General features: G+C 34.9%; 1 protein-coding gene across 1 annotated transcript in view; it reads left to right on the forward strand.

Moving 5' to 3' along the window:
- The window catches only part of LOC125250342 (NACHT, LRR and PYD domains-containing protein 3-like), a 33,442-nt gene extending 17,835 nt beyond the window's left edge, over nucleotides 1-15,607 (forward strand). Inside the window, exons 6-12 of the mRNA XM_048162872.1 lie at nucleotides 1,311-1,482; nucleotides 5,596-5,769; nucleotides 11,881-12,054; nucleotides 13,832-14,005; nucleotides 14,398-14,571; nucleotides 14,753-14,914; nucleotides 15,309-15,607. Coding sequence (XP_048018829.1) covers nucleotides 1,311-1,482; nucleotides 5,596-5,769; nucleotides 11,881-12,054; nucleotides 13,832-14,005; nucleotides 14,398-14,571; nucleotides 14,753-14,914; nucleotides 15,309-15,387 — 1,109 coding nt within the window. The 3' untranslated portion in view covers nucleotides 15,388-15,607. The remainder of the gene's footprint in view (nucleotides 1-1,310; nucleotides 1,483-5,595; nucleotides 5,770-11,880; nucleotides 12,055-13,831; nucleotides 14,006-14,397; nucleotides 14,572-14,752; nucleotides 14,915-15,308) is intronic.
- Nucleotides 15,608-15,875: the final 268 nt, after the last annotated feature.

Here is a 15,875-nt window from a genome sequence, read left to right on the forward strand (position 1 = left end):
TTAGGAGTCCTCTTGACTACTCCTAACGTTTCACAGATTTAGGAGCTAGTTTTAGTACTAAAATGCTTTGTGAAATACTCTTAGAGCAAAAATGTAGGACTCCTAAAATTAGGACTGACACGCCCATTTATTTTAAGAGTTTCTCCTAAATCAGCAATTTAGGAGCTACTTGTAGCCTTAAGATGTTTTGTGAATACGGCCCCAGATTTTTATCAAAAATCAAATCTTTATCTTAATTTGTGTTCTGAAGATGAACGAAGGTCTTACAGGTGTAGAACAACATGAGGGTGAGTAATTAATGACAGAATTTTCTTTTTTAGGTGAACTAACCCTTTAATTCATCATACCATATCAAACATAAAGTCTGTTAGAACACCATCAATGGGAACAGCTGATTAGTCACGTGGGTTTAATGTTCGCTATGTCAGAATTTATTCGGCAAATATCACCTCAGTCGAAACCACCTCAAACGAGCATAAAAACTTTTTTTTTTTCCGAAATTTGGTGTTTCCATCGCTCGTTTCTAATGCTGTACTTAAAAATGTGCATAAAAACAGGGTGATGCAAACATAGATAATGTGTCGTCTTTCTCCATGTTACCTGCACCTGGATATCCCTGTTTATTTGTCAGCAAAAGTCTGCTGGATGAAGCTAAACATGTTAGTTGATCATCATAGATCTGAGTCATTGTCTTTTCTCTTTCTGTCTTCAGTCTGAGTGAATGCAGTATTACAGAGAAGCAATGTGTCATCCTGACTTCAGCTCTGAAATCAAACCCATCACACCTGACAGAGCTGAACCTGAGCTGGAATAAACTAGGAGACTCAGGAGTGAAGCACTTATGTGACGCACTGAAGGATTCACACTGTAAACTGGAGAGACTGAGGTCAGTAACATTCTTCACATACAAGAATCAAAATACTTAGACTCACTGTGAGATATTGAATATAAAGTGGTTTAGTTTAAACTGTTAAAGTGATTTTGAGTTGAAGTCTGGACTTGAATTAGGCCATTCCTAAACCTTAGTTTTCTCGTTTTTCAACCATTTTCAGGTTGCTTGTTGTGAATCATTCAGATCAAAGACTTTCACAGCTGTACAGTTTTAGATAATTAAAACCTTGAAACTGATGTTGATGTCTAACATATTAAAGTTATCTGTGCCTTTTGTTTGCCTCCATATTCATTTGTCAGTTTTTGCAACTAACTTTCAATACATTCATACAAAGAACAAACTAAAATTCACTTTGAGGATTTCTATTGTTCAGGTTTAACTGATTAATCAGCTGAATGTTTTCATTCCTGTTCTAGACTCTCTAACTGCAGTGTAACAGAAGATGGTTATAAAGCTCTGGCTTCAGCTCTGAGATCAAACCCGTCACACCTGATAGAGCTGGATCTCACAGGAAATGATCCTGGACAATCAGGAGTGAAGGAGCTCAATGATTTACTACAGGATCCAAACTGTCAACTGAAGACACTGAGGTGAGACTGGATGAAATAATTTGCCAAATAAATTCTGACATAGCGAACATTAAACCCATGTGACTAATCAGCTGTTCCCATAGATGGTGTTCTAACAGACTTTATGTTTGATATGGTATGATGATTAGTTCACCCAAAAATGAAAATTCTGTCATTTACTTACCCTCATGCCGTTTCACACCCGTAAAACCTTCGTTAATCTTCGGAACACAAATTAACATATTTTAGTTGAAATCCGATGGCTCCGTGAGGCCTTCATAGGGAGCAATGACATTTCCTCTCTCAAGATCCATAAAGGTACTACAATCACATCTAAATCAGTTCATGTGAGTACAGTGGTTCAATATTAATATTATAAAGTGACAAGAATATTTTTGGTGCGCCAAGAAAAACAAAATAACGACTTCTATAATGATGGCCGATTTCAAAACACTGCTTCAGGAAGCATCGGAGCACAATGAATCAAAATGATCAAGATCAGATCAGATGCTGCGGGTTCTGACATGATGATGATAACCGTCAACACAGATTAGTTGTGGTGCAAGCTACAGGTCAAGTAGATATTATGGGTCAGTATATGTGCTATTCTGGAGTATGGTATACCTTGACAATTAACATGCACAATTTTGTTTTTGTGCACACTTCTCATTAAAAATTCTAACCTTTCAAAATTGTTTTCTGAACACAATTGTTTTCCATCAAGTCCAGATTCACTGTATCTCTGCAGCAGGTCTAGGAGTCTCCAGATGTTCACAAACATGCAGTTTCACAAGCCAGTTTTCTCTGCTGATGTTTCTCACTCCTCCTGCTTAAAAGCCAGAAAGATCTTGAGGCCTTAATTTCACACTCTGTATTCACACTGAAAATCATGATCTAGTGAGCTTTTGCCCTTCTGCTCTGTGGGACGTTTCTGTTCTTATGAGTTTGCTTTAGGACTGAGTGTCGCTCTAGTTTCTTTTAAATAACTCTATTAGACTTTGTTTTCAAGTATTTATATATTTATTTGTGTATTTAAATGTTCAAAGAAAAGTGTTACATCTAAATAACTAACTAGATGAGAACTGAATTGACTCTTCTGCAGGTTTTTGAGTGCTGCTGCAGATGAAGCCTGTCAGTATGTGAAGAGAGTCATGGGTAAAAAAACATTTCTGCTGAGAGAACTGAATCTGAGTGAACATGAACTAGGAGACACAGGAGTGAATCAGATTGCTGCTCTACTGCAGGATAAACACTGTCGACTCAACACACTGAAGTGAGTATTGTTCATTTATTTAAAATATTACTTATTACTAATTTAAATATTTCTTTTAATTGTAATGTTACTGAAGCTGATAATAATATTTCCACATACATTTCATTTAGAGTAGTTTTTTCTCAGCTACAACAATGTAAAGTGATAAAATTAAACAGGAAATTAAAAACACAATTTAAATGTGACATCAAGCTTTAAATATTTAATTAATTTAATTATTTCAGTTACTGTAGAGGGAGAACATGTGTTTTCTTCCAGATCTTAGAAAACTCTTCAAATAAGTGATAAATTAAAAACAGCTGCACTATAAACACAGAGATGTCTTTCCTAACTTTCACAGGTTAATTCTGTGTAAATTAAATATAAGTGTGCATATATTGATTGCTCTTTTTGAACATGACTGCTGAATGTGATTATGTTTACTGATTGCTGGTGTCAGAACTGTTCATAACTGCTTTCAATTTATTGTTTGTATTTCACAAAATGTAAAATCTCTAATTTTGGATCAGCATATACTGTAACTTTTGAATAAGTGCATTTGAAAAATCTCTGATCAGGATCTGCCTGTAATAAGATACGCTGAAGGCAAGTGGATTGAACACGTGCTGCTATATTTAAATAAATGTGAACAAAATTAAAATAACAAAGACTTGACTAAGGAACATGAACATAAACCTCACCAACAGCATTTACAGGGAACAAAGCCAGACAAAGGACAATGATAACATGAGGGCTATATATACACACAGACACTAATGAACAAACAAGAAACACCTGAACACAATGAACCAAAGAAAACGTGACACAAAACAAGGAACCAATCAGAACATGACACATGAACAGGGGGAGCACATGACAAGATCACATGAAGAGCAAGACTGTGAGAATTATACAAAATAAAAGACATGAAAACATAAACTAAACAAAACCTAGAACAGACGTGATACTGCCACACGGTGCAGCAATAAAGCAAATTAACCTTTTCCAGAACTTGTTTGATTGTCTTCTGCTTAAGAAAATACTTTTATTCCTTAATCTGTTAATGTTAGTTTATACAATTATTCATTGTTCATGTTCGTTCACAGTGGATTAACTGATGTTAACAGAAAACTTTTGTATTTAAAACTGTATTAGTAAATGTTGAATCTTACATTAACCCTCTACTGCACACATGTTGATGGCACATGAAAAAAAATATTCCACATAATTTTTTTGGTTCATTTGGGAACATTTTATTGATTAAAAAAATAAATAAAAATTGCCAAATATTTTCTTCGTTGTGCGACAATGGTACAGAGTCAAAGAGAAAATTATCATCAAAATCAATTTTTTTTTTTTTTTTTAAATTCAAGAAATCATTAAGTAAAAAGGGAAAAACACCTATAAGACATTGATATATTGAATTTGATACATGCATAGGTCTGTAACATGTAGTGTGCTATGCCATATAATGTACTTCATGTGATAAGATTTCACTCCGTACAAAACTTCAAAAAGCAGTTCTTCTTTGCAGTGAAATAGTGGTGTATGTTACAATTTTTGCACATCACTTTGGGTGTTCTTGCACACCCAGGAACCCTGCATCTTCCCTTCTTATAATACATTGTTGCCAATGTGAGGTATTGCCCAAAACATCCTCGAAAAGTACCCCTTATCGCACAACGTTGCCCTGAGGCAACAAAACGAGAAACTGAATTTCCTAACATGCAAAATAAAAAAAAAAACTTCATAAAACCTGACAAAAGGCTTCTCTAAACCTTCATACACACATATTTTTTATGTACAGTTCATGTCGTTTTAAATAAGATTACTAAAGCAAATTGCCTTCTCACACCATGTGCTCCTGTGACCATGTGTCAGAACAGGATGTCCCACCTTTAAATGGTGCTTGATATTGACTCCAACACCTTACTGAACTGTTCTTTGGTACGTTCTCGACCTTTCTAATTGGTTGTAATCATTTAAAGAAAAATTTACTAAACATAGGGCTTAAGAAAACTTTCTGTTGCCTGAGGGCAACGCTGTGCTGTAGATGGTTAAGGTTATTAAATGCTGTACTGGTATTGTAGATCATTGGTTCATGTTAACTAATGTAGTTAATGTTACAAATGAAAGATTATTGTAAAGTGTTAGTGAGTCGACAATGTGTCTGAAAACAACCAACATAAACACATTTGTTCCAGTGATCAAACCAAGGGTGACATTGACACGAAAGAAACTTAAAGGTTTAGTCCACTTTTAAATAAACTTTTCCTGATAATTTACTCACCCCCATGTCATCCAAGATGTTCATGTCTTTCTTCAGTCAAAAAGAAATTAAGGTTTTTGATGAAAACATTCCAGGATTTTCTCCATATAGTGGACTTCAATGGCCTCCAGACGATTGAAGGTCAAAATTACAGTTTCAGTGCAGCTTCAAAGGGCTTTAAACGATACCAGACGAGGAATAAGGGTCTTATCTAGAGAAACGATCGGTCATTTTCGAAAAAATTACATCCGTTTATGCTTTATAAACACAAAATATCACCTTGAATGTACTTCCCGTTTCCAAGGCGATATTTTGTGTTTATAAAGCATATACAGTTGTATTTTTTTTCTAAACATTTATTTAAAAGTGGACTAATCCTTTAAAGATGAAATGAAATGAATGTGTAAACTAACATAAATAGATTGATGATTTCAACCTTTATTTTGTTACAATGTCGGTAGTATATTTAAATGAACAATGTGTCGTCTTTCTCCATGTTGCCTGCACCTGGATATCCCTGTTTATTTGTCAGCAAAAGTCTGCTAGATGAAGCTAAACATGTTAGTTGATCATCATAGATCTGAGTCATTGTCTTTTCTCTTTCTGTCTTCAGTCTGTATGGATGCAGTATAACAGAGAAACAGTGTGTCATCCTGACCTCAGCTCTGAAATCAAACCCGTCACACCTGAGAGAGCTGGACCTCAGTGGGAATAAACTAGAAAACACAGGAGTGAAGCACTTATGTGACGTACTGAAGGATTCACACTGTAAACTGGAGAGATTGAGGTCAGTAACATTCTTCACATACAGGTGCTAGTCATATAATTAGAATATCATCAAAAAGTTGATTTATTTCACTAATTACATTCAAAAAGTGAAATTCAGTATCTCAGAAAATTAGAATATTGTGAAAAGGTTCAATATTGAAGACACCTGGTGCCACACTCTAATCAGCTAATTAACTCAAACCACCTGCAAAGGCCTTTAAATGGTCTCTCAGTCTAGTTCTGTAGGCTACACAATCATAGGGAAGACTGTTGACTTGACAGTTGTCCAAAAGACGACCAATGACACCTTGCACAAGGAGGGCAAGACACAAAAGGTCATCGCAAAAGAGGCTGGCTGTTCACAGAGCTCTGTGTCCAAGCACATTAATAGAGAGGCGAAGGGAAGGAAAAGATGTGGTAGAAAAAAGTGTACAAGCAATAGGGATAACCGCACCCTGGAGAGGATTGTGAAACAAAACCCATTTAAAAATGTGGGGGAGATTCACAAAGAGTGGACTGCAGCTGGAGTCAGTGCTTCAAGAACCACTATGCACAGACATGCAAGACATGGGTTTCAGCTGTCGCATTCCTTGTGTCAAGCCACTCTTGAACAACAGACAGCGTCAGAAGCATCTCGCCTGGGCTAAAGACAAAAAGGACTGGACTGCTGCTGAGTGATCCAAAGTTATGTTCTCTGATGAAAGTAAATTTTGCATTTCCTTAGGAAATCAGGGTCCCAGAGTCTGGAGGAAGAGAGGAGAGGCACACAATCCACGTTGCTTGAGGTCCTGTGTAAAGTTTCCACAGTCAGTGATGGTTTGGGGTGCCATGTCATCTGCTGGTGTTGGTCCACTGTTTTTTCTGAGGTCCAAGGTCAACGCAGCCGTATACCAGGAAGTTTTAGAGCACTTCATGCTTCCTGCTGCTGACCAACTTTATGGAGATGCAGATTTCATTTTCCAACAGGACTTGGCACCTGCACACAGTGCCAAAGCTACCAGTACCTGGTTTAAGGACCATGGTATCCCTGTTCTTAATTGGCCAGCAAACTCGCCTGACCTTAGCCCCATAGAAAATCTATGGGGTATTGTGAAGAGGAAGATGCGATATGCCAGACCCAACAATGCAGAAGAGCTGAAGGCCACTATCAGAGCAACCTGGGCTCTCATAACACCTGAGCGGTGCCACAGACTGATCGACTCCATGCCACGCCGCATTGCTCCAGTAATTCAGGCAAAAGGAGCCCCAACTAAGTATTGAGTGCTGTACATGCTCATACTTTTCATGTTCATACTTTTCAGTTGGCCAAAATTTCTAAAAATCCTTTCTTTGTATTGGTCTTAAGTAATATTCTAATTTTCTGAGATACTGAATTTGGGATTTTCCTTAGTTGTCAGTTATAATCATCAAAATTAAAAGAAATAAACATTTGAAATATATCAGTATGTGTGTAATGAATGAATATAATATACAAGTTTCATTTTCTGAATGGAATTAGTGAAATAAATCAACTTTTTGATGATATTATAATTATATGACCAGCACCTGTACGAGAATCAAAATGATTAAAATCACTAACAGTTTAAACTATAACACTTTAAACTCAATATCTCACATTGAGCCTAAGTTGAAGTCTGGACTTTAATTAGGTCTTTAGTTTTAATTAGGTCTTTAGTTTTACTTTAGTTTTCTCATTTTTTTCAACCATTTTCAGGTTGCTTGTTGTGAATCATTCAGATCAAAGACTTTCACAGCTGTACAATTTTAGATAACTGAAATCTTGAAATGATGTTGATGTCTAACATATTAAAGTTCTCTGTGCCTTTTGCTTGCCTCCATATTCAGTTGTCAGTTTTTACAACTAACTTTCAATACATTTGATCAAAGAACAAAATAAAATTCACTTTTCTGTTGATTTCTGTTGTTCCAGTTTAACTGATTAATCATCTGCATGTTTTCATTCCTGTTCTAGACTCTCTAACTGCAGTGTAACAGAAGAAGGTTATAAAGCTCTGGCTTCAGCTCTGAGATCAAACCCTTCACACCTGATAGAGCTGGATCTCACAGGAAATGATCCTGGACAATCAGGAGTGAAGGAGCTCAATGATTTACTACAGGATCCAAACTGTCAACTGAAGACACTGAGGTGAGACGGGATGAAATAATTAACAAAATTAGTTATATGCAAGGTAAATATTCATAACAAATATATTATTTTAGTTATACAATAAGCTGGACAATTTGTTGCATAAAACTTATTAGTTGTGGTACAAGCTACAGGTCAAATAGACATTATGGGTTAGTATTCTTTAGTATGGCATACCTTGACAATTAACATGTTTTGTGCACATTTCTCATTAAAAATTCTAGAAAATATTTCAGTCAAATTGTTTTCTGAACACAGTTGTTTTCATATCAAGCCCAGATTCACTGTATCTCTACAGCAGGTCAATGAGTCTCCAGATCTTCACAAACATTGTTTCACAAGCCAGTTTTCTCTGCTGATGTTTCTCACTCCTTCTGCTTAAAAACCAGAAAGATCTTGAGGCCTTAATTTCACACTCTGTATTCATACTGAAAATCATGATCTAGTGAGCTTTTGCCCTTCTGCTCTGTTGGACGTTTCTGTTTTTATGAGTTTGCTTTAGGACTGAGTGTTGCTCTAGTTTCTTTTAAATAACTTTTTTCAAATATTTATATATTTAGTTGTGTATTTAAATGTTCAAAGAAAAGTGTTGCATCTAAATAACTAACTAGAGCTTGTCTTTAGAACAATAATTCAGTTATTTATCTTATCAATCATTTTTGTTATGCAACAGACATTTAGTTGAGAACTGAATTGACTCTTCTGCAGATTTTTGAGTGCTGCTGCAGATGAAGCCTGTCAGTATGTGAAGAGAGTTGTGGGTAAAAACTCGTTACTCCTAAGAGAACTGGATCTGAGTGATCATGAACTAGGAGACACACAAGTGAATCAGATCGCTACTCTACTGCAGGATAAACACTGTCGACTCAACACACTGACGTGAGTATTGTTCATTTGTTTAAAATATTACATTACTTTTAATTGTACTTTTAATAATGATACTGTAGCTGATAACAATATTTCCTCATGTATTTGAGTCAAAGCAGTTTTTCTCAGCCACAACAATGTAAAGAAATACAATTAAACAGGAAATTAAAAACACACAATTTAAATGTGACATCAAGTTTTAAATATTTAATTAATAATTTAATTATTTCAGTTACTGTAGAGGGAGAACAATGATTTTCTTCCAGAGCTCAGAAAACTTCAAATAATTGATAGATTGAGAAATCAGCTGCACTATAAAAACAGAGATGTCTTTCCTAACTTTCACAGGTTAATTCTGTGTAAATGTAAGTGTTTTTTTTTTTTTTTTGTGACATCAGAACTGTTCATAACTGCTTTCAGTTTAATGTTTGTATTTCACAAAATGTAAAATGTCTAATTTTGGTGCAGCATAAACTGTAACTTTTGAACAAGTGCATTTAAAAAAAAAAAAATCTATGATCAGTATCTGCCTATAATAAGATCCACCGAAGGCAAGTTGACTGAACACAAGTGCAGCTTTATTCTAGTGATGTTACTCCTGATACCGAGGCCTCGTTTGAGTGAAGTGCTTTGAGAAGGTGTTCACTTTTGGCAGAACAATGTGTTTTTTTTCCCAAAACTTGATTAATAAAATACTTTTATTCCTTAATCTGTTAATGTTCGTTCATACAATTATTCATTGTTCATGTTCGTTCATAGTGGATTAACTGACGTTAACAAAAAACTCTTGTATTTAAAACTGTATTAGTAAATGTTGAAACTTTCTGATGCAAAAACTTGAGAAAATGAGATACAGGCTGTTGATGACGTTGTATAAAAATGATTTATTCATTTCAATTAAATTTAGCCTCACACGCAAACTTTAATCGATAATGAAAATATTTAATAAAACCAAAAGGTAAAATAACAATCAGAAAGAAGTAATTAATAGTTTTGTACTATTCCAGTTTTACTAGTTTTGTAAAATTTTATTGTATATTTTTATAGTTAAAATGTTATCAATACCAGAGTATTGTATCTAATAGATGAAGATCAAAAAGAACAATAATTAAGACATTTGCAGATAAGAGAGAAGAAGCAGAAGCCAAGGAGAGCAAAGGAGGAAAAAGCTAAACTATCAACGACTCAGTCCATATTATACCATAAGCATATAGGGAAATTTACATCCCACTCAAACTGATGTTTTTGTTCTAATAAGAAAAGGTTAAATGGTTTTACCCATTATGTCAGACTGGTCCAGTGTCAAAAATAGTTGGTTGTTTTGACCCACTTAAGGGAATTTTGCGAATCTTACATTATCAAATGTCAGCAGAAATAATAACAGACATATTAAAGGTGCCCTAGAATTAAAAATTGAATTTATCTTGGCATAGTTAAATAACAAGAGTTCAGTACATGGAAATGACATACAGTGAGTCTCAAACTCCATTGTTTCCTCTTTCTTATATAAATCTCATTTGTTTAAAAGACCTCCGAAGAACAGGCGAATCTCAACATAACACCGACTGATACGTAACAGTAATATGTACGACCCAATATTTGCATATGCCAGCCCATGTTCAAGACATTACACAAGGGCAGGCAGTATTAACGTCTGGATCTGTGCACAGCTGAATCATCAGACTAGGTAAGCAAGCAAGTACAATAGCAAAAATGGCAGATGGAGCGATAATAACTGACATGATCCACAATAACATGATATTTTTAGTGATATTTGTAAATTGTCTTTCTAAATGTTTCGTTAACATGTTGCTAATGTACTGTTAAATGTGGTTAAAGTTACCATTGTTTCTTACTGTATTCACGGAGACAAGAGCCGTCGCTATTTTCATTATTAAACACTTGCAGTCTGTATAATTCATAAACACAACTTCATTCTTTATAAATCTCTCCAACAGTGTAGCATTAGCCGTTAGCCACGGAGCACAGCCTCAAACTCATTCAGAATCAAATGTAAACATCCAAATAAATACAATACTCACATAATCCGACGCATGCATGCAGTATGCATGACGAATACTTTGTAAAGATCCATTTTGAGGGTTATATTAGCTGTGTAAACTTTGTTTATACACTGTTTAAGGCAAGCGCGAGCTCCATGGGCGGGAGCGTGAGCATTTAAAGGGGCCGCAACCCTGAATCGGCGCATTTCTAATTATGCCCCAAAATAGGCAGTTAAAAAAATTAATTAAAAAAAATCTATGGGTTATTTTGAGCTGAAACTTCACAGACACATTCAGGGGACACCTTAGACTTATATTACATCTTGTAAAAAAACATTCGATGGCACCTTTAAGTTCAAATGAGCAATTAATTCTGAAAAACATCACTTCTGCAGTACTTGGCAGGAATCCAATATCTAACCACAAACGTGTCAGTGTGACCTGTCACACTGGAACACTTGAAGAACAATTGAATATAGCAAGCATACATACTCTTAAAGACACCTGAAGAATGACCATAAGGGTACAATAGCAAGTAAATACTTGAAAATATGATGAGAATTAATATATAAAGTAGAAGTACATAAATATATGAAATCAAAAGTAAAATTGATAAATCATAAGCCATAAATGATTAACATAAATATGAATAAAATGCATGAATATGAATATTGACCATTTTGGATCCACCACTTTCATTAGGGTTATTTAATGCTGTACTAGTATTGTCCATCATTGGTTCATGTTAACTAATGTAGTTAATGATAACAAATGAAAGATTATTGTAAAGTGTTAGTGAGTTGACAATGTGTCTGAAAACAACCGACATAAACACATTTGTCCCAGTGATCAAACCAAGGGTGACAATGACATGAAAGAACCTTAAAGATGAAATGAAATGAATGTGTAAACTAACATAAATAGATTGATGATTTCAGCATTTATATTGTTACAATGTCGTAGTATATTTAAATGAACAATGTGTCATCTTCCTCCATGTTACCTGCACCTGGATATCCCTGTTTATTTGTCAGCAAAGTCTGCTGGATGAAGATAAACATGTTAGTTGTTCATCATAAATCTGAGTCATTGTCTTTTCTCTTTCTGTCTTCAGTCTGTATGGATGCAGAATTACAGAGGAACAGTGTGTCATCCTGACTTCAGCTCTGAAATCAAACCCGTCACACCTGAGAGAGCTGGACCTGAGCTGGAATGAACTAGGAGACTCTGGAGTGAAAAACCTCAGTGATCTACTGATGAACCCACAATTCAAGCTGGACAAACTACAGTTAGTATCATTATACTGTATTTACATGTATTTTATTTTAAGACAACAGGGCACAAGTCACATCATTTGTAGCGCTGCATCTCCATCTGAAGAAAGATTCAGAAATGGTTTTAATTAAAGGATTAGTTCACTTTCAAATGAAAATTAGCCCAAGCTTTACTCAGCCACAAACCATCCTAGGTGTATATGACTTTCTTCTTTCTGATGAACATAATCAAAGAAATATTAATAAATATCCTGACGCATCCAAGCTTTATCTTTATGCTTTATTTTTATGCTTTATTTTTATGTTTTATTTTTTCTAAATGATCGGGCTTATGGTTTTCCTAAAAATGACTCTTAAAACTCAGAAAAATCCCATTGCCTTTCATTGATGGAATGTTCAGATGAGCCAAGACTGTTCAAACTCCAGCTGTCAAAATTAAAATTTAAACACACTGAAGCCCATTAATGTGATGATACACGTGGCAACTTTTTGAGCATTGTTGCTGGGCAATGTCGCCGTCAACGGGCAACTTGGTGAGACACAGGGCAACTAATTAAGGCAACGAACAGTTGGCAGCAACTAATCAGAGAGGAGCAAATCTATTGCCAACCCAATAAATACTTTATAATAAACACTTGTTAGGCACTTTATTTCTACTTTACAAATATTATCTTCATTTTTAATAAAAATAATTGCCTTTCCGATATGATTTGTGATAGGGAAAGGGAGAAGAGCAGTTCATCAAAAGGTGGATTTGAACCCGAGTCATACGCCCTACAGCCTATGCTACTACAGACGTTAAGCAGATCCTGTCTTTTTAGTATTTAACTAAAAACATTCAATGGCTTAATTACAGCTTAAATGCATTACTTTGGACAGTTGTTGGTATTTTAAGCAATATATTAGGTAAATTCCCTGTTTTGGGTTGACGCATGACAACTTACTAGCGTAAAAAGATAAAAGTTCACACTCCTTTTCTCCACTGCACTGCCGCTGAGAGGCTGCCATCTTGTTTGAATTTTTTCTGAAATCTCCGAATGGGTCACTGCTAACATTCTGATTGGAGGATCTCAAAAAATTGCCCACAACCGATCTAACGTATCCAGATATAAATTTGTTGCTCATTCTCAGTGGGAAAGTGCCCAAGCAACGTTTCCCGGCAACATTGCTCAAAAAGTTTCCACGTGTATCATCACCTTTAGACTCAATCTATCTATCTATCTATCTATCTATCTATCTATCTATCTATCTATCTATCTATCTATCTAAACCACTAAACTAAAACTTAATCTTTCAAACTGAAAACCTCCAAACTTTAAGCTTTCAAAACTACTTTAAAATTTCTGTATCAGTAAAAAGGACATTAAACTTTGAAGCATTTTAAACTTTGTGGCTGTAAAATTGTTTCATATGCTGGAATCTGACAAATCTTTGCTGTGAAACAAGACAGAAGTGAGAACAGACTAAAAAACAGTGTAACAAATTGTCATGAATGGAGAATACAATAACACTGTCTTTAATCACAAATCTAACATGTAGGAGAGATGAAACACAATTTTATATATATTAATCTACAGTGATAAATTCACTTATTTTTGGGAGTAAGGACAGATCCAGACTTGGATTGTAACTAGTATCCTTAAATGCTGCTGTCTTGGTTTGTTCATGTATATCATTAAGTTTCCATGTTTTTGCTGGTTTATTAGTGACTGTATGACATTTATTCATGATTCATTTAACTCACACATGAACTGAACATGGATTTGAGTCATTTTCTCTTTCTGTCTTCAGTCTGAGTGGATGCAGTATTACAGAGAAACAGTGTGTCATCCTGACTTCAGCTCTGAAATCAAACCCGTCACAACTGAGAGAGTTGGACCTGAGCTGGAATAAACTAGGAGACTCAGGAGTGAAAAACCTCAGTGATCTACTGATGAACCCACAATTCAAGCTGGAGAAACTACAGTTAGTATCATTATACTGTACAGCAGTTACAGTGTGATTGAAATTTATTTATTTTAAGACAGCAGGACTTATGTTTCATTCTTTATAACAGTGCACTTTCTGGGGTTTCCCTATTGGTCACATTTTTTTTAGTAATTGTTAGTTAGTAATTGTTGAATTTCCAGCATTTGATATGATGTACTGATTGTGTACTTGCAGAAATCTGCCTTTTCAACAGAGAATAAAGAATAGAGCTTAAATAAATAGTTAAAAATGAAAGAGAAGAAACAGTATCTTCAGCTCACAGAACTAGTGTAACTGGGTTTCAAAATAGACTATTGGAAACTAAATGCTGCTGAAGCTCTTCAATAAGATGATCATCATGTGAACTATTGTTATTTCTCTGTCTTCAGTCTGAATAGATGCAGTATTACAGAGAAACAGTGTGTCATCCTGACTTCAGCTCTGAAATCAAACCCGTCACACCTGAGAGAGCTGATCCTGAGTGAGAATAAACTAGAAAACACAGGAGTGAAGCACCTATGTGACGTACTGAAGGATTCACACTGTAAACTGGAGAGTTTGATGTCAGTAACATTCTTCACATACAAGAATCAAAATGCTTAAAATCACTTTAATAGTTTAAACTAAAACACTTTTTTACTCAATATCTCACAATGAGTCTGTCACATTATATTTGTGTAAAATTCTTCACCTTAATGATTTATTTGTAAGATAATCTCTCTTCCTCTGTTTGTGTCTTTCTAGTCTATGGGATTGTGGCATTACAGATGTTTCTTCTTTAACTCAGTCATTGACTAACTCAAAAGCACTGCAGTTTTTAAAAGAGCTTGATCTGAGATTCAATATGATAGGAGACTCAAAGCAGCGGCTCAGTGACGTGTTACGAGACTCAAACTGTGACCTGAGGTGAGGAAACATCACTGTGATATTAAAGAGATCTTCATTTACCTCTGATATGTGAACAAACCTTTCAAATTTTCGTGAAAGGAAATTATCATTAAACTTTATTGCAAGGGTTTGTGTGAGAAGAAAATGTGAAGTTATTAAAATGTTCAACACAAAGGAGGAAAGAGAACAAAAGCACACTGTCACAGCTTTATACAACAACACCTGCTTTATTAATTGTGTCAGTAGTGAATCATTTCAGTTTTAAAATAGACTTGGTCAGATTGTAGGAAAACGCTGCACTCCTGCTAAAATCAGTGTGTTCAGCTTCAGCTCCAGTAATTGAAATATAGTAACTAATTTGCACTTTGTTCCACTGAACACTGATTGTTTTCTCTTCTGTTTCACCTTAAAGAGTAGATGAAGATCAATCACCAGAAGTCTCTAAGAAAGTAAAATCTCCAAACACCTCTGACGGATGCTCTATATCATAGTTTAAAATCATCATGAGAGGAGCAGTAATCATCAGGTGATCCACAGAAGAGTCTCACTACTGTGTCTATGAAGAGAAATAAATGTGTAATTAACGTGTAAATGTGTTTCATACAGATGGAAGAGACTCAGACTTTACAATGAAATAAAGCAGCATGTGTATTAGAAACGTGAAATTGAATGATTAATGTTGCTTTAGTATTCAGTCAAATGATGGTTTTGTTTTATTTAAAGGTGAACAGGAGGAAGAAGCTCAGATGATTCTGTCAGCAGAAATCTTCAGGCTCTTCAGTATCAGGCCTACAAATATAATAATGTTTAGATTGAACTCCATAGTGATTAAAATGTTTCTAATCATAAACGTGATTGTCAAGTATAGCACATAAATGTGTCAAAAGATATAAAGTTTACACGTTACTAAAGTTAACACTTACATTATCTCTTTTACATTTTATACACAAAATGTCTTTTTATTATTCTTTTATTATTC

The sequence above is a fragment of the Megalobrama amblycephala genome, linkage group LG17 (assembly GCF_018812025.1).
Source record: "Megalobrama amblycephala isolate DHTTF-2021 linkage group LG17, ASM1881202v1, whole genome shotgun sequence".
Classification (NCBI taxonomy): Eukaryota; Metazoa; Chordata; class Actinopteri; order Cypriniformes; family Xenocyprididae; genus Megalobrama; species Megalobrama amblycephala.